This window comes from Artemia franciscana, chromosome 2, assembly GCF_032884065.1.
Source record: "Artemia franciscana chromosome 2, ASM3288406v1, whole genome shotgun sequence".
Lineage (NCBI taxonomy): Eukaryota > Metazoa > Arthropoda > Branchiopoda > Anostraca > Artemiidae > Artemia > Artemia franciscana.
In genome coordinates, this window is record NC_088864.1 from 38,632,606 (window position 1) to 38,656,608 (window position 24,003).

At 35.6% G+C, this 24,003-nt stretch overlaps 1 protein-coding gene across 1 annotated transcript in view; it reads right to left on the reverse strand.

The window, feature by feature from the left end:
- The window catches only part of LOC136041350 (macoilin-like), an 86,537-nt gene that overhangs the window by 6,372 nt on the left and 56,162 nt on the right, over window positions 1-24,003 (reverse strand). The window contains exons 9-14 of the mRNA XM_065725997.1: window positions 19,817-19,947; window positions 18,729-18,879; window positions 15,551-15,709; window positions 12,958-13,140; window positions 8,676-9,001; window positions 3,094-3,248 (exon numbers count right to left, since the gene is read on the reverse strand). Coding sequence (XP_065582069.1) covers window positions 3,094-3,248; window positions 8,676-9,001; window positions 12,958-13,140; window positions 15,551-15,709; window positions 18,729-18,879; window positions 19,817-19,947 — 1,105 coding nt within the window. The remainder of the gene's footprint in view (window positions 1-3,093; window positions 3,249-8,675; window positions 9,002-12,957; window positions 13,141-15,550; window positions 15,710-18,728; window positions 18,880-19,816; window positions 19,948-24,003) is intronic.

A 24,003-nucleotide genomic window follows, 5' to 3' on the forward strand; every position in this document is an offset into this window, starting at 1 on the left:
GACAAGTTTAAAACAAAAATCCTGCATTAAAGAAAACAAGGAAGAAACAACCCAAACAGAAAAATTCCCATTACAGAGAACATAAAAAACAACCCCGACTTTAGATGTACTTCATTTCTTTGTATTGAGTTCGAACTAATTGAATTTTTGGTCTTAAATCATTTCCTTTAATTGCAATTTTCGCACCTCCATCGACAAAGATAATATGGCAATCATCCCTTTTAATTTCAACATTTCATTTTCAGCTTTGATGTGTTTGTTGAATCTTCGCTTGAATGCTTCAACCAAGGGATTTTCAGGGATTATCCCTGCTGGGAGACGATTCCATTTGACGACTGATCGTTGGATGAAGCTCTTTTTAGGTATTCCTGACAGGGTGTACCCTGCTCGAGGTAGTTCCACCGGGCTGCGTTTTGGCGAGTTATCCTCAAAGGCTTTGCTCTTTCATAATCGAGCTTCTTGTAACTCTTCTGAGGGATGGAAATGCCAGCATCTGCAAAAGAACAACATAGTTGCACTTCGAAACGATCTTGGATCAATTACAGGGCTTTGGCATCAAATGTTTCCAGAAGTTTTTGTACGAGCCGTTCGATTTTGAGCACATTGGAGAGGAGTATTACGGCTTATTGGAGCACCGGCAAAAAGAGGCCATGCATACATTATTACTGGTCTTATGCAAGAAGAGCTCGTCAGAGAGGAGGCTTTTTCATTGTTCTAGATCAGGCCTTTAACCACACTTGCCAAAGATGACATGAGAAAAAAAGTAGAAAAGATAAACGGAGGCAAATTTTCAGCCATTGAAAGCTAAAACAACAATGCCAATATTTCAGCTGAGATCTCCACTCGGCTGTCTACCGTGTAAGAAGAAGAAGAATATGAAACAAAATTGAAATAAAGAAAAAAAAGAAAAAAAAAGTGTAACGAGACAGAAATTTGGTAGTTTTTCTATGGGCTATATTGCTTTGAGCCTTTCGTATTATGTCGGCGATATATTCACAATCGGATCCTCACTCACTGGTCTACAGGGTAATATTGAAACGAAACGATAGAACCGAAAATATATTAAAAACAGGTAAACTTTCGTAAGAAGACAGAAAAAAATACTGTCATTGTCTGTTTACTGTTTTCTTAAGAAATTTTACTCGTTATTAATATACTTTCGTTTCAGTTGTGAATGGAGGCGACGTGGCATAAGAAAGTATCCACTAAGAATTCTCCAATAAGACATTGGCTTACAAAAACATTAACAATTATATATCCGTTCAGCCCTATAAGAACAGCTGAAGTTTTGCAGGGACCCCTACTTTTTCGAAATCATACAATTGTAATCACAAAACGTCATGCGAATGATCCATGTCCATCTCTGATTTAGATAAACGTTCAGTAGAAAAACATCAAAACGTCTCCATCAAAATGCCATTGCCTTTCCTTCTTGACGTTTGAGAGATAGTTGGTGTCTTCTTGCAAATGTGTTATTTTTATTTTTAGAGGTTATTTTGTGTTTGCTTATTCATCCAAATTTCTTTATGTTATCGTTAAGCCGGTAAATTAAATAATTAATAGCTAAATCATTATCTTGCAGAGATTCTTTTCAAAGTCTCTTGAGGTTCTACACTCCGAGCAAAATATATTTTCCATATTAACTATCTTTCAAAAACGCACAAATAATTACAGGAATTTGCTGCTAATAAAATCAAACCGCTTTTATGAAGATACAAAATATCGAATCAGAAGCAAAAGCAAAGAAAAAAACAAAATGGAGCATATTCATACAAATTCTTTCACTACACAAACAACAAAAATAAAGACAACTCTTCTACTTATCTTGTGCAGTCTCTGAATGGTCAATATAGCAGTCATTACACAATAGAAGTTGTAAAAATTGGTGAGTACGGTTATGGCACATAGGGATCCTTTCGTTTATTTTACTTATTTATTAATCTAGAATTCCAAAGTATGCTTTTGTTTATAAATTTTAAATTACTTCGTATTTTTGCATTACCTATGGCCCAGAAAGGCTTTTAGTGTTAGTAAATATCATATAATATAATATATATATATATAATATATATATAAGCATGCAATATATTTGGATATATAATGATAATGCTCATAAATGACCGAGTAATTTTAATAACTGATACTGTAGCTTCTTACCTCTTCTGTTCAAAATAGTCAGACCACTGCACTACAACTGCACTCTCCTCTAAATATTTTGTTCTCTACTATCATGTAACATAAACATTAATATTTGGGTTTATGACACGTCCCTTTTTAAGACATGATTCAAGAATCAGAGCCAAAAAGAAGAAAATATTTGAGCGAATGCTTTTCAAATCAAATATACCCACTGCCTTGATGATTCCATTGTTTTTTTTTTTTTTTTTATATGAAAAGCATGCAATATATTTGGATTTCGTATCTAATTTTTGCTGAGGATTACAAGTGCATTATATAGACTACATTGAGCCAAATTCCTTTCCAAATCTTGAAAAACCGAGGGAAAATAACGAAACATATTCCTACTTCTATATTCAAAAATTCAATTTCAACCTTCAGTGTATATTTCATTTGATAAAAACGTTTAACAAAACAAGTAGCAAACTAAATTTTCAGGAAAATAAAAAATAAATTTTCTAGAAAATTTCTAAACGAAAGGATTTTCCTTAAATTTCTGCTGTATATAGAAAATCGTACGTATTCTAGAAAACCGACACGCATTTTAGATTACAAACATATTCAAGTACGCAAACACTTATCCAGTGCATAAATAGACAGCTCTTATTTATATCAAGCGTCATATTGTCCACAGGAAAAAATTCTTTTATTTCACTTCAAGAAGCTAAAATCCAGCAGAATATTTACCCACATGAACACTCTTTTTTATAGATAAAACGGAAAATTCCTTTTCAGCTCTACTTTAAAATATAGAAAAGCAGTGCAGTCCCTAAGACGATTCGAGAAATACATAAATATCTAAGGTCAGGAGGATAATATTCCGCTATACTCAAAAAAGGGATTTTGAAAATGTTAAATTTCTTAATTTTCTTAAATTTAAGAGATATCTAAACAAAGATAAAGAACTTTTCGCACCTTTGACGAAAAGGGGCCAACGTGATCCATACTCAAATCGAGTGGACTTCCAATACTGATATTTAAATTCAGATCCATGCCTGGCATAACTGCCAATACTTCTGCTACTTTTGACTTCAGCTCCAAAATCTCTCGGTCACGTATTCCAAGAAGGGCTAAAACATATAAACTATCCATAATTCTAAGTTTTTATGAAAAACACTAACTGGTACACGTTGTTTTGTTTTTTTTGTAGCAAAGGGGTTTATTCGTCAATAACAAAATTAATACAAAACCTAAAGCAAAGCTTGTTAAGGAGAATAATCAACCCACTAGGCATAAATTATATATTAAGTTTAATATATATATATCATTATTAAATAAATATACATGTTTAATAAATATACATTATTATTATATATTAACTTATCTGGCGACAATTGACCAGCAAAAAAAAACCAAAACAAAAACAAACCATTAGGGACCTCCTACAATCCTTTTAAATTTAGTAAGTGATGAGACCAAAAAAAAAATCCATTAACTCCCTTTCATATTAATAATAATATGAAAAAAACTTCGTTTTCTTAAAGAGTTAAAGAGGCTGCGTCCCAAAGTCGAACCTTAAAACGTACAGGAATTAGAAGAGGCAGTTGGGGGGCTGCCGCCCCCCAAACCCCCAGCTTTTAAAGACTCTTTTGTACAGGTTTTTTGTTTTTTTGCTAACCCCCAGCTCTTGGCTTCGGAAAGGCCCTCTTTTAATTAACAAAAAATTGAAATGAATGAATAATGGAATAACTTCGAAAAATGTTAAACACAAGAGGACAGGAGAACCATTGCGCCGAAACTAGTAATTAGTAACAATGAAGTCCCCCCCCCCCAAAAAAAAAAAAACCTGTACAAAAGAGTCTTTAAAAGCTGTGGGTTTGGGGGGCGGCAGCCCCCCAACTGCCTCTTCTAATTCCTGTACGTTTTAAGGTTCGACTTTGGGACGCAGCCTCTTTAACTCTTTAAGAAAACGAAGTTTTTTTCATATTATTTCTGTACGTTTTTCTACAATCCATGGTGGATGTAATTTAATAATAATATGAAAAAAACTTCGTTTTCTTAAAGAGTTAAAGAGGCTGCGTCCCAAAGTCGAACCTTAAAACGTACAGGAATTAGAAGAGGCAGTTGGGGGGCTGCCGCCCCCCAAACCCCCAGCTTTTAAAGACTTTTTTGTACAGGTTTTTTTTTTGGGGGGGGGACTTCATTGTTACTAATTACTAGTTTCGGCGCAATGGTTCTCCTGTCCTCTTGTGTTTAACATTTTTCGAAGTTATTCCATTATTCATTCATTTCAATTTTTTGTTAATTAAAAGAGGGCCTTTCCGAAGCCAAGAGCTGGGGGTTAGCAAAAAAACAAAAAACCTGTACAAAAGAGTCTTTAAAAGCTGGGGGTTTGGGGGGCGGCAGCCCCCCAACTGCCTCTTCTAATTCCTGTACGTTTTAAGGTTCGACTTTGGGACGCAGCCTCTTTAACTCTTTAAGAAAACGAAGTTTTTTTCATATTATTTCTGTACGTTTTTCTACAATCCATGGTGGATGTAATTTAATAATTCCTGTACTCCTCGTCTCTCAAATGATAAGCTGTCCAGGTGTTATCAAAATTTTTTTGATGTTGTGAAAAAAAACCGCCCGTAAGGGACTTTAACCCTTGACCCGAGGATTAAAAGTCTCACGCTCTACCAACTGAGCTAATAACTTGCATGTGTGTAAATATAACTTCTCAATAGCTTTTAAAAATTTCAAATTAACATGGGCTCTTATGGAGAGAAATCCGTTAATTAAATAGCTAATGGGTGGTTTCTGGAAAACAGGGAAGGAGTTATCGGATCAAGCTGAAATTTCGCGGATAAGCTCCTGGGCCGTAGGGGACCTTAACTTGTGAATTTCAGCCCGATCGGACAACGTTAAAAGGGGTGGGGGGGGGTTGGAGGGTCGAAACTTTCGGGGGGTTAAGATTTTCCTACGAAACTTTCATGGGCACTTACTCGGAGAATTCCGCATCGAATGAGTCTTCGTACACCCAGATCCGATGTCGAATGTGACCTGTAGGCGTCTAGGAAAAAAAAGTAAATGAATTTTAAGTGGCTATGCGTGGTTTCTGGAAAACAGGGAAGGAGTTATCGGATCAAGCTGAAATTTCGCGGATAAGCTCCTGGGCCCTAGGGGACCTTAACTTGTGAATTTCAGCCCGATCGGACAACGTTAAAGGGGGGCTTGGGTTGACAGGTCGAAACTTTCGGCCAGATTTTCCCCATGAAGAAAAAGTTGGAGGGGGATGAAATTTTGCAGGTTTCTTAGTTGGAGCTCGGGCTACGAAATGCATTCCTCCCCATCCGTCTGCGACCACTGGAACCGAAGATCGCTTAACATTGTCGTGTGTCGCCTCTTTATAGAGGCACGAGTGTGCCTCCTTGATTCCTGTACTCCTCGTACAGGAATTAGGAGAGGAACTTGGGTGGCTGCCGCCCCCCCCGCTTTTAAATCATTGTATAAAATAGAAAAAAAATAGATAGAATGACCGAAATGTTTCTTTTGCTCATAAGAAGCTAATATTCTGTAATCTCTCAAATGATAAGCTGTCCAGGTGTTATCAAAATTTTTTTGATGTTGTGAAAAAAAACCGCCCGTAAGGGACTTGAACCCTTAACCCGAGGATTAAAAGTCTCACGCTATACCAACTGAGCTAATAACTTGCATATGTGTAAATATAACTTCTCAATAGCTTTTAAAAATTTTAAATTAACATGGGCTCTTATGGAGAGAAATCCGTTAATTAAATAGCTAATGGGTGGTTTCTGGAAAACAGGGAAGGAGTTATCGGATCGAGCTGAAATTTCGCGGATAAGCTCCTGGGCCGTAGGGGACCTTAACTTGTGAATTTCAGCCCGATCGGACAACGTTAAAAGGGGTGGGGGGGGGTTGGAGGGTCGAAAATTTCGGGGGGTTAAGATTTTCCTACGAAACTTTCCAGGAAAATTACTCGGAGAATTCCGCATCGAATGAGTCTTCGTACACCCAGATCCGATGTCGGATGTGACCTGTAGGCGTCTAGGAAAAAAAAGTAAATGAATTTTAAGTGGCTATGCGTGGTTTCTGGAAAACAGGGAAGGAGTTATCGGATCAAGCTGAAATTTCGCGGATAAGCTCCTGGGCCCTAGAGGACCTTAACTTGTGAATTTCAGCCCGATCGGACAACGTTAAAGGGGGGCTTGGGTTGACAGGTCGAAACTTTCGGCCATATTTTCCCCATGAAGGAAACGTTGGAGGGGGATGAAATTTTGCAGGTTTCTTAGTTGGAGCTCGGGCTACGAAATGCATCCCTCCCCATCCGTCTGCGACCACTGGAACCGAAGATCGCTTAACATTGTCGTGTGTCGCCTCTTTATAGAGGCACGAGTGTGCCTCCTTGACTTCTCAATCTTCGTGCAGTTTTCCTTTCAGAAATCTTGAAAACGCTCTTAGTACGCCGAACAATATGCATACATAACATAGTGAAGTATACAGGCTATGTAAAAAGTGTGAACATACAAGAAAGGAATAAGCCTTAATTATCATCGTGTCACCCATTTAACTAACCATACCTGAAATTTGTTACCAAAGATTGCCACCAGTAGGACTCAAATCTATAACCCCACCCCCCTTGCCCCCTATAAGAAATCACTAGAATTTATTTGCTGAAATTGCTGAGCAATATCAAAGGCATTACGGGGATACAAATTAGATTTTACAGAGAAGACGAAAATTGAAAAATTAGTTACGGTTTTCTACTTTTATTGATGGTTGGCAAAAAGAAAGCTTCTTATAGTAATGCATTACTATATGGTAATATGTATAGTAATCTTTCTCTCGTTGATGTTATAATTCTTATAATAATCAAAGACAGGGCAAATAAAAAAAAATAATGATATAAAAAAAACTCAAATGAACAACTACTGCAGTGCAGGGCTCATGATTGATTAGTTGAACTCGTTTCCAAATATTTAGTGTCGGCAACAGTACGTTATGGCGAAACAATAGAATAGAATCCGTTGAGAATCCTAGAATGGCTATTTAAAATAGACCTCCGTTTACAACATTAAAACAAAACATCAAAAACATAAACGTGAAGGTGACACCAAAAAAAAAGGTGTAGCCAGAAGAAGTATATTTTAAAGTATCAGTTATCATTAACCAGCACAATTATTAGTACTATGCATTTGAAGACCCTTACATCCCAATTGGAAAACAACTTTAATATCCAGGTTACTGACAGTGGAGGGCTGGAGTTTTTCTTTTTTTAGAAGCGTCGTGGGGCTAATTATTCAGCCCACAAATATTTAATACATCATCAAAAACTGTGAATTTTTTTATTTCGATTAAAGAGAGCAAAATTTTCTTTTTAAAGTTCAGGAATGGTAGTTCCTAACAATATTCTAGCATGTCTGATCAAAAACACTAAAAATTAGCTCGAAAGAATTATCATTTGAACAATTTGGCCGCTTTGAAAGTTTCCTGTGGTGTCACCCAATTTGATTGACAAGCTCACCAACAAGTCGCAAGCAAAATTTCACTTTCTTTTCAGTTGAACTTTGCAGTAAAATCACAAATTCTCGACAAACCTCGACGAAAGCAAGTTGCCTGGGATAACTCACTAATATGCCTTTTCTCTTTTTGATAGTCAGCTAACGCTAGGGTTTAACAAAATGTTTTTATGGAATCCCATCTTATAATTATTGTAGCATAAGAAAAAGTAGATATAAAATAGAATGTTCTTTTACACTTTTAGTTGAATAGTTGGCTAAATTCTCCTCAGTTTTGGCGTGGATGAATTATTAGTAGTGTAAACACGGATAGTTACATCAGTATTTTTTATTTTCAAATAACGTGGATAGCCCCACGGAATATTGTGGACTCCTGATGAGCACGTATTTGAAGCGGTGCAGAACTAACGAGAAATAAAAATCAGCGTAGATCAGAAATGAGCATTTGGTTCACCTAAACATAGGATTGAGCAACTCCAATAAGTGCAAAACTGTAGAAATGGAAAATAGCTTAAATTTAGTAGCATCAGTTTCAATCTTTTCGGACTGTTGTCCTTTTTTAAATGGTTCATTCATCACTAATCATAATTCATCCAACCATTTGTTTTTAATATTTTACGAAAACGATAGAAAAAACGTCACAAGTGCCATTGATACAGGTGAACAGCAGCGATTCGTCAAATAGCCGTACCTGAAGTGCAAACTTGGAAGAAAATAAAACGGGAAATACTAAAACAAAAAGGGGTAAGCTATTGCTTCATTGCCGCTTCAGGCGTCAGGCGTACGCAAATATTTATGAACTAACAAACATTCATCTTACTTACCAACGCATTTCTTGATGATCCGTTAAAAAAAGAGACGAAGGCAGTAATATTAAATTACTGGAGAACAAAACTAACTGTAGGATATATTATTTTTTCTTATCACTTTCTATGTAAAGGCGTATTCCAAGAAATCAAGGAGTTAAATCTTATTAGTTCCAGAAGAGACACATTATCCTAATTATAAAAAAACGAATGAAACAAGAGGAGGCCTTACATTCACGAATTTCAAGTTGTCTTCTGGCTTCACCTAAAGCAGAAAACAAATCCAGCTTAATTCTTGTTTCAGCGCTCAAAGAATTTTCTAAATAATTATTCTTCTCTTGCAGGGTTAAAAGTGAATTTTTTAATTGTTCTGTGTCTGGAGATTTTTGAACTGGAGATCCTGGAAGAGGACTAGTCCTCTGACGAAGAGAAAGGACTTCGTTCTCTGTAGATTTTAAACGTTCTTCAACGACTTTTAAGTCACGACGAAGTTGTTTTACTTCTGCTTCTAGGTTCTGTCGGCGAAGTTTACAGGCTTCATTTGTGCACTCGCCTCCCCTAAAAAAAAAATCAAGGTAAAATTTGAGATTAAAAAAAAAAAAAAAAAAAAAAAAAAAAAAAAAAAAAAAAATCACAAATCTTATTTCAAACGGAATTTATACAATGCAGGTAACTCTTGACTATTTGGACGTGGTTTAACCAGTTTGCCAGTAACTCAAGGGCTCTTTTTTTTCTCTCTCTCTATTTTTTTTTGTCTTTACAGAATCCTCTCTGACGTTTGCGTTTGCAGCCTCCCATTTGCGCTGCAAATGGGAGGCTAATAGGGGGTCGGGTGGGTGGAGCTGGGTATGCACAACCTTCCCATGGGTGCCCTTTTTTCACTTATCTTAGTGTACAATTAAAAAAGCAGTAACACTTCAAAACCCTATTGTCTTTATGACCATTAGTTTTCTATTGTCTAAAACTTAGCAACAGAAAAAAAATTAATTTAAAAAAAAACTAAAATAACTTTTACACAAGAGAATAACCATTCACAAATAAATAACCATTCACAAGCAGTATATAGAGCTATCCTTCCATTTGCGCTGCAAATGGGAGGATATTTGGGGACCGGGAGGATATTAAATGCTAGGGGGTGGACGGGGCTGGCTGTGCACAACCTTCCCGTGGTTGCCCTGTTTTCACTAATCTTAGTGCACAACTAAAAAAACAAAACAATAAAACATTAAAACCTTACTGCCTTTATGACCTTTAGTTTTCTATTGTCTAAAACTTAGCAAAAGAAAAAAATTAATGACAAAAAACTACAATAACTTTACATAAGAGATAACCACTCACAAGCAGTAGGTTATATAGAGCAGTAGGTCAAGCAACAGGTTATATAGGTTATTATATCCTCCCATTTACGCTGCAAATGTGAGGATATTAGGGATCGGATTCAATGCTAGGGTGTGTCATTTGAGTCCCCTCCAAAATTTATGCGACTACCTCTCCCATATAAACCTTGTATGCCCCAAAGCATAAGTTACAGCCCTTCCCCCGGGCTCCGGGGTATGTTGACCCCGAAGTTTTTGTTATCTGATCCTTGGTCTACTTCAAACAAACTAGCAATCTCAAAATTTTAATCAGATGCATTTGGAAAAAAAGGGTGTGCGTGTGTGGAGGGGGGGGGAGTAGATGCCCTCCGATACCTTTTGATTCATAAAAAGGTAACTAGAACTTTCTATTTCCGATCAAAAGAGCCACTTCTGAAGTTTATACGACCTCTCCTTACAATAAAACCTTATATGCCCCAGAGAATAGTTTAAAACACTTGCCCCCGGGCTCTGGGGATTCGTGTCAACCTCAGGGTTTTTATTATCTGATGTTTGAACTATTTTTAACAAAATGTCTATGTCACAAATTTTACCGGATGGGTTAGGGGAAAAAAGAGCGAGGGGGGGGGGGGCTGATTGTCCTTCGATCTCTTTTAAATCAAAAAGTGAACTAGAACTTTTGATTTTCAGTCAAATGAGCCCTCTCGGAAGTTTATCCGCGCATCCCTTCTATAAGAACCATATATGGCCCCAGTTCATTGTTTAAACGCCTACCCCCGGGCCCTGAGGGGTTGTGTCGACACCGGAGTTTGTTATCTGACATTTCAACGATTCAAAAAAACCCAGTTATTTCAAACTTTTCATCGGATGGGGAAAAGGGTGTGTGTGTGTGTTGGGTGGGGGGGGGGGGGCTAGTTTACCCTTGGATCTCTTTTGAATCGTACAAAGTGAACTAGAAATTTCAATTCCCAATCAAATGAGCCCTCTCTGAAGTTAGTACGTGCATCCCTTCAATAACAATCATATATGCCCCTAGGTTATAACTTACAACAACTGCCCCCGAGCCCTGAGGGGCTGTGTCAACACCAGAGTTTTTGTTATCTGAACTTTTAACTATTTTTTTTTTTACAAAATAACTATCTCAAATTTTTATCTGATGCATTTGGGAAAAAAGGGCGTGAGAGGGATAGTTGCTCTCCAATTTCTTTTGACTCTTAAAAAGTGAATAAGAACTTTCAATTTCCCAAAAACATTACCCCTCTCTGAAGTATATACGAGAATGCCTTCCATAAAAACCATATATGTCCCAGGGCATAACTTACGACACCTGCCCCCGGGCTCTGGGGGGGGGGGGGGTTATTTTGACACCAGAGTTTTTGTTTTCTAGCCTTTTAACTATTTTTAACAAAATGGTCATCTCAAAATTTTTATCTGATGGATCTGAGGGGAAAAGGGCGTGGAGGGGGGAGGCCCTATTTGCCCTCCGATATCTTTTGACTAATTAAAAGTGAACTAGAGCTTTCACTTTCCAAACAAATATGCCCTTTCTGAAGTTTATACGAGCATCCTTTCCATAAGAACCATATATATACCCCCTGGGACATAACTTACAACAGCTGGCCCCGGTCCCTGTGTCAACATCGGAGTTTTGTTATCTGACCTTTGAAGTATTTTTAACAAAATGTCTATTTCAAAATTTTTACCTGGTGCATTTAGGGAAAAAAGAGCAGGAGAGGGGGGGGGGGGCTAGCTGCCCCCGATCACTTTTGACTCTTAAAAAGTGAACTAGAAATATTTTTAACAAAATGGCTATCTCAAAATTTCTAAAACTTCTAATTCCCAACAACATGTGCCCTCTCTGAAGTTTATACAAGCATCTCTTTTGTGAGAACCATATTTGCCCCCCAGTGCATAACTTACAACGCCTGCCCCCGGGCCCTGTGGGGTTGTGTCGACCCTGGAGTTTTTTTTTATACGATCTTTGAACTATTTTCAACAAAATGGCTACCTATAAATTTTTTATCGGAGGTGTTTGGGGGAAAAAAGGGCATGGAGTGGGGCTAGTTGGCCTTCGATCACTTTTGACTCTCAAAAAGGGCACTAGAACTCTGGATTTTCAATCGAAAGAGCCCCCTTTGGGTTTTATAAGAGGACCCCTTCTATATGAATTGCCTCTGTAAAAAAATAAAATAAAACATTAAAGGCGTATGGCCTTTACTATAGGCATTTTGTTTACTAATGTTTACCTGTTGCCACTGCGATTATTTGTTAGATTATTATGTTTTTTTAACTTCCATCAATGAAACAAAGCAAATTAAGAATCAGAGGAACAATATAACTTAGTAATGAAAAGCCAGAAAAGGAAAAGGTTTGGAAAGTTAACAAACCAAAAAACAAAAAAGTGTACAAAAAAAATTTATGTAAAATGACAGAATAAAAAATAGCACCTGGTGAGTTTAAAAAGAGGTAAATTTTCTCTAGGAACCTATCGTTATTTAAGAAAGTGCGACTTTTAACCATCTTTCATAAAAAGAATTAAAGACCTCATTATGTAGAGAAGAGTTCAATTATTTTTATTTTTTATAGGAGTTGATTTTCTATGAGAAAATAAATTTAATATTAAGATTCAAATTAACATTTCTTATAGCTAACAGCTTAAAGCTAAATCAAAAGAACAAGATTTGGCTGGTTCTCCTTCTCTTTCAAAAATTGTACAGATTTTCGTATGGTAATAGCTTTTGCTGGGTAGCATTAGATTTAACGAATTTTTGTACATTTTCAAGCAGCAGAAACATGTATATATATATATATATATATATATATTTGTGTATTGGTTTCAAAATTCTGTATTCTAGATTTTTTCATTCAAGTTTCTTATAAGAAGTTGGTTTGCTATTTTTAATTTGACCACGTAGCGTACATTCAAAAATTTGAGAGTATTTTTAGACGACTTTTTATCACTGTCTATCTCTTCTTTCTTTTTTCATTCAAGTTTCTAATATGAAATGGGTTTACTATTTTAGTTTTGACCACGTAACGTACATTCAAAAATTTGAGAGTAATTCAGACGACTTTTTATCACTATCTATCTCTTCTTTCTTTTTTCATTCAAGTTTCTTATTAAAAGTTGGTTTACTATTTTTTTTCTGACCTAATGTCAAAAAATCCTGATTTAAACTACTACTAAAAAAAAAATACTTTGAAGACACAGCATTATTTCCACTTCGAGTCAAGCTATTATCTTCAGTTTTTTTGGCATTTCTTTCTTGGGCCAGCTGTGCTTCAAGAGATGTTCGAACTTTTCTTTCTTCTTGTAATTTCTTCTCAAGGGATGACAGACTAGTTTTATCCGCTTGACGAGCCGAAACGACTCCAAACAACCTGAAATAAGATAAATAAATCAATTTCAATAGTTCAACCACAACGAGAATAAAGCGGAGGACTCTGAAGACCTGGGCTGACAGTTTTAGATATTCTTTTATTTCAAAAAAAAAATAAAATAAATTAGAAAATCTATAGACAAACGCTTCAAGCTTAAGCCGATCGACTACCATTACTTTTGAGCTAAGGAAGGTGAAAACCACCCAAGTAGATTTTCGAATATAAATGAATAATGGGTTATAAAGAATCCTAAGAATCACTGGTTACGCTTCAGATTTTGGTAACTCGGATTTTATATAGCAATAGTAGTCTTGACTTGTAGCACGACATAGAATACAAAAACTGTTCCAGGCATAACGTGTTTTACCCAAAAAGTAACAAACAAATATTATACAAATAACTAATATAATACAAATTAAATCAACCAAATTAGATCCTGATTATCCTGATGACATCCTGATTTTGAAAAAAAAAAAATAAATCTCCCAACTTTTCCAAGCAAATATTTTTTAGAAACTTACAAACGCCTTACTTAGATATAACTCAATTACAATAACTCAAATACTAAGTTATACTACATTCACTAAAAAATTGCTTATCAACAGAGTATAGCGTCTTAGTTTTCAAAAAAAAGAAAGAAAAAAAAAACACAAAAAAAACGATTCAATTGTGAGTGATTGAGAAATTAATATTTTGACAAGTCAGAACAACCAAACGACTAAACTTTAAATTTTTTGATAATAAAAGCACCAAAATATTTAGTTTTTTGAATATTTTCAAATTGAAAAAATTCGTTAAAAAACTGGCAATTAAAAAAAAAACTAAAATCCAGATACTAATATTAGTGCAGAGAAAGCTGGAAGTTTTTACTATAGAATAAAACTTCGTCCCGGTCCAGGCTTGATGACTTGGCGTGAACCGAGCCCCACACAAGGATTAAGATACATCATATCTTTCGTGACACAATAGAGAAACTCATTTATCTAATCATCAGAACCTTAGCATCTTCACTTGCTAGATATTTGATAAGCTTTGTTTTAACATTCTATTTACTTTTAACCAATGTAGAGCTTCTTAGGTAAATTTTTATCAATTTTTGTACATTTTCAATTTTGTAATTTTTTTTTGAATAAATTGAAATAATATATTTTTTGATGAAAAATTCTCTACCTTCGCTAAATTAATTATGCTTCATCGTTTTTTTTTTTCATTCAGTGGATAAATGGACACACACACACACACACACACACACACACACACACACACACACACACACACACACACACACACACACACACACACACACACACACACACACACACACACACACACACACACACACACACATGTGTGTGTGTCTGTGTGTGTGTGTGTGTGTCTGTGTGTGTGTGTGTGTGTGTGTGTGTCTGTGTGTGTGTGTGTGTCTGTGTGTGTGTGTGTCTGTGTGTGTGTGTGTGTGTGTCTGTGTATGTGTGTGTGTGTGTGTGTGTGTGTGTGTGTGTGGTGTGTGTGTGTGTGTGTGTGTGTGTGTGTGTGTGTGTGTGTGTGTGTGTGTGTGTGTGTGTGTGTGTGTGTGTGTGTGTGTGTGTGTGTGTGTGTGTGTGTGTGTGTGTCTGTGTGTGTGTGTCTGTGTGTGTGTCTGTGTGTGTGTGTGTGTGTGTGTCTGTGTCTGTGTGTGTGTGTGTGTGTCTGTGTTGTGTGTGTCTGTGTGTGTCTGTGTGTGTGTGTCTGTGTGTGTGTCTGTGTGTGTGTGTGTGTGTGTCTGTGTATGTGTGTGTGTGTCTGTGTGTGTGTGTGTGTGTGTGTGTGTGTGTGTGTGTGTGTGTGTGTGTGTGTGTGTCTGTGTGTGTGTGTGTGTGTCTGTGTGTGTGTCTGTGTGTGTGTGTCTGTGTGTGTGTGTGTGTGTGTCTGTGTGTGTGTGTGTGTGTGTGTGTGTGTGTGTGTGTCTGTGTGTGTGTCTGTGTGTGTGTGTGTGTCTGTGTGTGTGTGTGTGTGTGTGTGTGTGTGTGTGTGTGTGTGTGTGTGTGTGTGTGTCTGTGTGTGTGTGTCTGTGTGTGTGTCTGTGTCTGTGTGTGTGTGTCTGTGTCTGTGTCTGTGTACACACACACACACAGACACACACACACACACACAGACACACACAGACACACACACACACACACAGACACACACACACACACACACAGACACACACACACACACACAGACACACACACACACACACAGACACACACACAAAAAAAAAACACACTAAAAAAAAAGATGATTTTTAGGAGTTTAACCCCTCTTCAAATGGTATAGTCAGATCGATGTCCTTTCACTTTAAGTCTGACCTTTGAAACAAAGACAAATCTCAAGGGCTCCATGTTACAAAGACAATAATTAGCTATATATCAGTTTTAGAACTAACTTGTTTTGTAATCCATCGTTATCGTGTTGAAGCTGTGTTAACTCGGCTCTTGCACTCCTTTCGCTTGTATTTAATGTTAATATTTGATTTCGGAGATCATTTTCAAGCTGTCGGTTCAGTTGAATTTCGTTCTTCAAACGCTTCACGTCTATCTCAAGCCTGAAAAGATTGTAAGAAAAATCATTAATATTACGTATCCAGATCCATGTATATTTTGGCTTGAACAGAATGTGATTATCACATTATAATTACTAGGTTTCGCAAGGTAGAATAGCTGTGTTAATAGCACTCCTTAAGCAGTTCCCAATATATTTCGAAAGGTTGAGTATGCAAAGTATGTTTAAATTTACCTCTACCCCCTCCCCAAGTCAAAATTTGAGTTCATCTTGGCCCCACAACACGCCTGGAAGTTTTGGCTCGGTCTCCGAAGTCATTCCTAAGACATTATTAATCTGGATACCCCATATTGTTAACCTGGGTGCATGTGACGTCTTCTCGTGATAAACTAATCTTGCAATTTTTGGGTCTTAAATTACATTGGTACTTCACCATGAATAGATTATAGTCCCACAGTATATGGGGCTTAAAAGTGCCAAAACTTATAGGCAGACTTTAGACAAATTTGATTAGCCCTTCCCTACCCCTTCTTTAAGCTAAATTCAAGACACATAGTCTCCCTCCCCAATCAATATTTTATGAGTTTCAAACAACTCTCCCAAACCACTCCCAAGATATTGCAGATACTCTATTTTGATATAGCCTGGCACCACAGAGTCTTTTGATATACATTATTTTGATATACCATTCAACTTTGAATAGATTCAAAGTTCCGTAGCCATTTAGGCAGTATAATCGCTTGAACTGCTACATTCAAGTAGGAGTCTATTTCCAATTTCTCCAATTCCATTGAATTAAACTCATTTCAAAATTCAGGACAAAATCAAATACCCAATGTTTTGTCCGAACATTACTGGCTTGAGATATAAGCCACTAAAAAAAATCTCCCTAAGCCTGATTTTTTAGGTACGACTTGGACAAAATACTAATATTACTCTATTCCTAGAATGGTTCCCAGAAGTCTCTTGCTCTTTTTTCTTAACATTTGACACATATAACCATTTTCCAAGTAAAATGATATCCGCACTTTGATGTAAATACCCAATTTCTTACGCTGTAAACTTTCAAATTTTTTTCTAAAGCAAAAAAAACAAACACTTTTTAAAGCACCAAAATACAGATTTTTCATACTTTTCATCAAACTATTTATAGTACTTACACCGGGCAGTACTAAATTAATTGGGAGAAAAATATTCACTTTTGATCAAACTCATTTAATCCAATAAATCGTAAACAGTCAGCTAACGACTAAAATATAAATTAAGAGCCACTATTCTGATGGGAAACGTCATTGCAATTCAGGATAATAAACTTGTCGATGGTGTTGTTATAATCAATCTTTTTGGCTCTATAGGAACATTTCAAATCCCCCATAAAAAAATGAAACGTCACAACCATGCTTGTAGCTGTCTAATTAGCTTATGTGCCACCATTTTTGACTTAGTAGTTTTTATTTTTGTTAGTTTATCATTTATTAACTGGGTGGTTATTATATTGTTTTTTTTTTTCTCTAATTTAATACGTTTTAGCAACTCAGCGCTGAATGTCCCCATCCAAGAAGTACAAGATTCATATAATCAGAACAATAGTCATAGCAACTCAATATAATAAAAATCTTGTACTTAAAAGTACACACAGTTACGTCCTTTTGGCTAAATTTAGGCTGGTAGCTCAGATTAATATTACTTTTTTTTTTCATAAAGCATGCTGACGCGGAGAGAAGACCTGCAAAGTGCAACCAATTTAGCCAATTAGCTGATTTCACCAGAAAAATATAGTTTTCCACGAATCTGCATTTTATACCCAAGAATTACCAATTTAAACAAATTTTTAATCTTTTAGGTTCTTTTTTTTGCACCAAACCTTGTTTCTAAGAAGAATATGAATAAGTATGATTGATAGCCTAATGAAAAAGACTAAAAGAAAAGAAAAAACGAGCATGTGTTCCAAAATGAGGCCTTCATTCTTTTCCAACACTTTAACCCAAAAACAGCCTTCGAGAAAATAATCTGCACTGTAGTCCTAGCCTACCACCATCCCCCAAATAATGCCTCTATATTCTTTTTGATCTGATTTTCAATTAATTTTGCAATATCTCGATGAATACAACGTGATATTGTAAAGACCCGTTATGTTGCTTCTTCAATTTTCGTTGGATCTAACGAAATTTGTTGCATGACGTAAATATAGACTGCAACTTTGTATTTCTGAAATCATAAATGGCAAAATTATACACCTACTTTGGCCCAGCTTCTGCTACTGCTGCATTAACTTTTTTTCGACTGTTGATTAGGTTTTAATAAGTCGATAGTTTTTCTTCGACTCACTGCACACTCTAGCTTTTGCATGAAAAAAAAAAAAAAAAAAAAAAAAAGATTCTATTCAGTACAATTTTTAATAAACCATGTTGAAACAAAACATAAATCATTTAGCCGACATTACAAAAAGAGAAACCAAATTTACAGTTCCATGGAACTCTTTCAAGTCAACCTCCAAGACCCTACCACATAATCGGAGATTCCAGAGAGGATGCTAACTTATAGAGTCCTGAGGGTGTAAAGTACTGTTCCAGAACTGATGACCTCTGACGGCTTTTTAATGTTCTCATTTCCACGGCTTTTCACTTTGGTCCTTTCATCCCCCCTTTTTTTTGGTTGACTGGTCCACTTTTGCTTGGCCGAGGTTCTTAACAAAAATTTCGGCACTTCCTCCATTCCCTTACTAGCTGAATATGTCGTTTTTTTCTTTTAATCTTGTATTTACTAGCAAGTTGGATATTTAGCAAGAAAATAGCAGTGTTTTATTCGCCAGAACTAGGGCCGAATCTGGCACTGTAGTATTTTAACCGTTTTTACACAGCACTTACAAACCTCAAGGCAAACTCCTCATTCTCTGGTAAATGATTCGTGCATATAAATCCAGACACAGTCTTCAGACATTGCCATGTCTGAGGACATTCTTCAGACATGAGGAAATATTCTCATGTATGAAAACATGTCTTCGTATGTAATTAATGTAATTTAATATTCGTGAATACTAAAACCAACGATGCTTGACTTACCGTTGAACATATTCATCTTTATGTGAAGCAATGTTAGCATTGCACTGATTTTCCTTAGATGGTTTAGCTTTCTTTTCTTGTTTTAATGGTGTACAATTTATGTCTTTAATATAGGACGAATGGATATTGCCGTTGGGAATAGCACCATTACCTAGAATAAAAATAATAAGCAATACAGAAAGCTGAACAAACTTACTAAATTACAAGCAAGCCTAAAATTAATCTTACCATTTTTTATTTATTCCGAAGCAGGGAAAATCCATTCGGAAAGCCAGAAACCCAAGCATGTAGATCCTAAACAAAAACAAGCCTAATGAATGTGTCAGAAAGAAAGTTTCTTTCTTTGTGACACATTTTTTTCCCCCCGACGAGATCTTTCGTCATGAAAAAAAATTTTTGACAACAAAATATATATTAAATTTGACTATTTTACAAAATATGTTTTGCTAAAAAAAATTTTATACAAGCCGATACTAGATCAAAAGACCTATATCAAATTTTGACCAAAATAAAACACTATAACATATGACAAGTATCCTAGCGATACAAGCAAAGAGCTTGATGGGAAATTCCCTGTTGATGAGTGAAATTTTCAGGTTATTTCTACCTAAACATCACGAATTTTCTCGATATTTTCTCTTATATTGGGTAGATATGGGTTCAAATATTTCTTCAAGTCATATAACATTTTAACAGAAATGCTGAAGATTTTGGACCCCTTTAACAGAGGTCAATAAAAAAGAGAGTGCATTGAATACAAATGTCAAGTTTGACATCTGAAAAACTAGCTTAACTTTTGAGGAGCTGTCATAAAAAATAAAACAGATGAAAAGTGTTTTACAAAACAAGTTATTACAAGAATTTAAAAACAACTTATATCTTAGGACTTACCTTGAAACTCGTTGGAAGTCTCATTCTGACCCCTTTTTGCCGGAATTCCGGTCTCAGTAACTTTCTAAGGACGCACATAGCAAGTCAGATTTTAAAAACATATTACCGTTCCTTCTAGTGTCCTAACACACTGAGTAAACATTAGGTAAACTATAGCACAGCAAAAAAAAAAGAAAAAGAAAAGAAAAGAAACTTACCTGTACTGACAGATCCATTGCTTAACTTTAAGTGACTCTTTCCATTGGAAGAATGATGTAAATTAGAATAAACAGATTTATGGCTTTTTACTTCTGTTTCACTATCGAAAGTATCGAGATCATTTAAATTTCTGAAAGAGAAAAGACAAAAAAGTTAATTCTACAACACTGACCTTAATATAACCGAAAAGAGGATAAAACTAATTTGAATAAACATAATGGCCAAACAACACAAAAAGTCGAGTCGCATAAAATTTTATGAAACATATATTCTTATATATTTTATATATCTCGTCGTTCCATCTTATAGCTTTTAATTCTTTTTCATCATCCGACGCATCGAAATCTCCAAATCTTCTCGAAGAGAAATAAAAGACAACACCCTAACAAATTTTCACCAACAGGATCACGGGACTAATATAATTAAATTTGAGGAATCCTCAAAGGCTTATAAAATGAAAATAAATAAAAAAAAGTTTACATAATGATGTCAACGGTTTTTTTTTTATATCTGTCCGCATATTTTCTTCCTCAGCCACTTGGAGGCAACGCACCAATAGGTACCAATATACTAGCGAAAAAGGGAAATAGGCGGAAAATTATTCCGGGTTTTTGTAACCTTTTTTCACTTGGTCAGGCTTTTAGCACCTCACAAATGTGGTCTTATTTCACTCGGGTCTTCACCCTAGCACGATTTTTATTGTGACTTTACACATTTTACATTCAGGCGAAGACTTTTCCTGAATTTTTTAATGCCAAGGAGTTCCCAATACCTAACTTGGGTTTCCACCTATACATCATAAACTATTTGCGAGCAAATTGTTTGCTTTAAATTTATAAATTATTATTTATAAAAACAAACACTCTATAATTACTCTCACTATAGCTACAAAAAAATGTCTGAAATTCTAAGCATTTGTCACAATTTTAATGACATCTACTGTATGATGAGAGAAAAGGACTTGCATGGGAAGATAACTTCATATAACCGACGTCTGACATCGCACAAAGTTTAAACAGTCATTCACTATATATCAGCAGCGAAGCCTGTCAGACAAAACGCATAAAACATCCTAGCATACACTCATTTGTGTGTATCTGGGAAAAATAACCCCCCTCCCAGAAACAAAACTGTCAAAGAATACTTTAATTTGATCCTCCAGTCGTGAAACAAAATACGGTAGACTTACCAAAACTATTACTTCGAAAAATACCCCTTTACAAAAAGCAAGGATATCCAAAAAGAACTAAACTCTTAATATTTTACTTTCTACCGGTACAAACTAGCTTAATGTCGGGCTCGAACCCATTTTTTCTGAGATCGACAGTCGAATCCCAACAGATGCTCCGCTATATTTTCCGTAAATTACTTTTTGGAGTAAAAAATACCTAAAAACTACATACAGTTACAGACGACAACAAAGAAAGAAATCGAGAAAAAACGTCAGGTAAAACACTACATTCCGGCTTCTTTAACTATTTTATACTATTTATCATTGATTAATTCTCTGGTGGAGTTTTGGAACTGAAATACATCCCTAGATCTTCTAAACTAAAGATTCAGGCTTCATTAGTTTTGAGTAATACACAATTGAACTCCAAATCTCCCTTGTTGTTTAGACCATTTAGCAGCTTATCACCCCATACCTTCAAGTAATCTTTAGATTTACAATGCATTTATACAGTTTTTAGAACAACCATTGGTTAAGAATATCACAAGCTAATGTATGACGTCATTTTGGGACACAGACGGGAATAAGCCATTTATCAGATGGCAGATCTACTGCTTAATTGGGTTTTACCTTAAGCGATTCCAATCGCATAATTTTTGAACAATAAAGAAACTATTGCAAAACTAATTTTAACTCATTTCGAGCCTTACTTAACATAGTTTTCATGGTCAAACAGATAACGAATAAAAAAAGAAGTCCTTATTAAATCATGAAGTGATACCAGTCTTAGGTTTCTACCTCCAAGATTCCGTTTATTCAAACCATTTTTCAGCTTTCGAGTCGAGCACTCCGTTCTGTGACGCAAACAAGCAGGTGCCAGATTCAAGTTAGAGTTGAAACAAAAATCCGAAAGATCTTTAAGTGTGGAAAGAATTCCTGGTCCGAATATCTTCTCAGAAAAGTAAATACAACAACCTAGAGATCCACAAAGTAGCTTTTTCCAACTAGGTTGGAAGTGCTGCCATCTACTCGTTCAAGTCATTCCTGTTGGAGATTTCGGTTGCATTCGTCGTTCGTTTTCTAAGTCTGATACTTGGGCGTAGGGATATAATCAAGCATGTCTTAAAAAATTTAGTAGTTCAGGAACCTTTGATAACCTAAACTCTAACCGTTTATTCCTGTTCATTTATTTAAAAAGCTATCGTAGGACTAAAAAATTATTGCTAAATTGTGCCACTAATACAAATACAAAAAAAGTGCAAGAGATGGGCTGCTTGTTAAATACACCAACCAAGGATGACACAAAGGAGTAATCAAGTCTTCTTGCGCGGCACTTGAGGTCTTGTAGCTTGTTCTCATACCTAGCAAGTGTACTGACTGGTGCAGAAAGTGGGAAAATAGACTGGTGGTTCTCGCTTACTAACATGGCTTTTCCAAGTTTCATTATTAGATCATGTCCTCGATCGAACAAATTGCCTAAGCTTAAGAGTTAAAGGACTCGTCATTACTGGGATATAAATTGAAAAAAAAACAAAACGAAAAAGACTCTGTACAAAACAAGTCTACTCCCTGTTCAACAAAGAAAGAGCTAAGTTCTGATTCAGCCCAAAAAGAAGCTAAGTACTGACATGGTGTAAAAACCAGCGAAGTCCAAGCTGCATTTCGTCATCCCCTACTGCCAACTTTAGTTACGCCGGTGGCATCTCGTTTAAACCAGTTATGTACAATGATTTTCAATATAAATGTTTGAAGGCGCTAGGTCTACCCACAAATGCAGTGTTGGCGTTGCGGTTCCAAATATTCGAGCCAGGTTTTTAAGCCAAACATTAATTTTGCTCAAAACTATTCCCTAGAATGTCCCAAAATTTACAATAAAGGAAGAAGTGAAGCCCCAGACAATTCTTTCAGTTGTAAACCTGTTTTCAAAATTTATATTTCTCTGTAAAAAAAAAATTCTCCTTTGTTCACGATTTTTTTAAAACTTTAGATCATAAAATTTAGAATTTTACTGACTTCCTTGAATCTTATGTGAATTTCTGATTGCCATCATATACTGCAACAAAGAATATTTGGTGTGGACTCGAAATATTTTCTCGAAGGTTATCGCGAAAAAACTAAATTTAAGAAATCCACAAAAGATTATAGAAGCAAAGGATTAAATAAAAAAAAAAAAAAAAAAAAAAAAAAAAAAAAAAAAGGTCTCACAAATGGCGTCGATAATTTTTTGGACTTTTTTCGTAGGTTATCACGATTTATTGCTTGAAGTCAAGTTTTATATGGGGGTCATAAAAAAAGAGAGAAAAAAAAACATAGCAGCTATGAACACGAGGTTTTTAAGTAAAGTAAGTTTAAGTGGGCTTTTAAGTAAGTTTTTTCTCATCGGTTGTTGACCGATTTGCGAATCGATTTTACGACGAGTTGCGGTAACTAACTAGGCTCCGAAAGAAATTTTTTTTAATCCATTTCTGTTTTTTTTTTTTACACTCAGTTAGACTAGTTAGCCTGCATAGCATCATGAGAGAAAGGAGAGACTTTATGAACCATAGAGTATGACATAAAATTATCTAAGTCTATGAAACAAGGTTGCCTTTGGTCTGAAGATAAGCCCTTACAAAGTCGTTAAGAGATGACACGTAAAAAAAATTTATCACAGACATAGACCCAATAGTCATCTTGCTATTTGCATGCAAAACCGTTCGAAAATAAATTAAGTTTTAAAGCCAAACGTTACCGCTGGAAAATATCGATTATTTCAATAGTAGTGGTTTCATGAGCAAATTTTTCTTTGTAACTTTCAAACCTCAACAAGCCTACGTAAAACCACGTTTTACAAGCTTGTGCAACCTATGTTTTACAAGCCTACGTAAAAACCAGAATATTAAAAAAAAAAAAACTGGAAAAGAAGAAAAACACTAGGAATAGAAGAACTAATCATAAAACTGTTCATAAATCACTAGTGATGGAAGCCGAGTTACGAAATCATGTTAAACATCTGATACACAGTAGTCAAGTAAA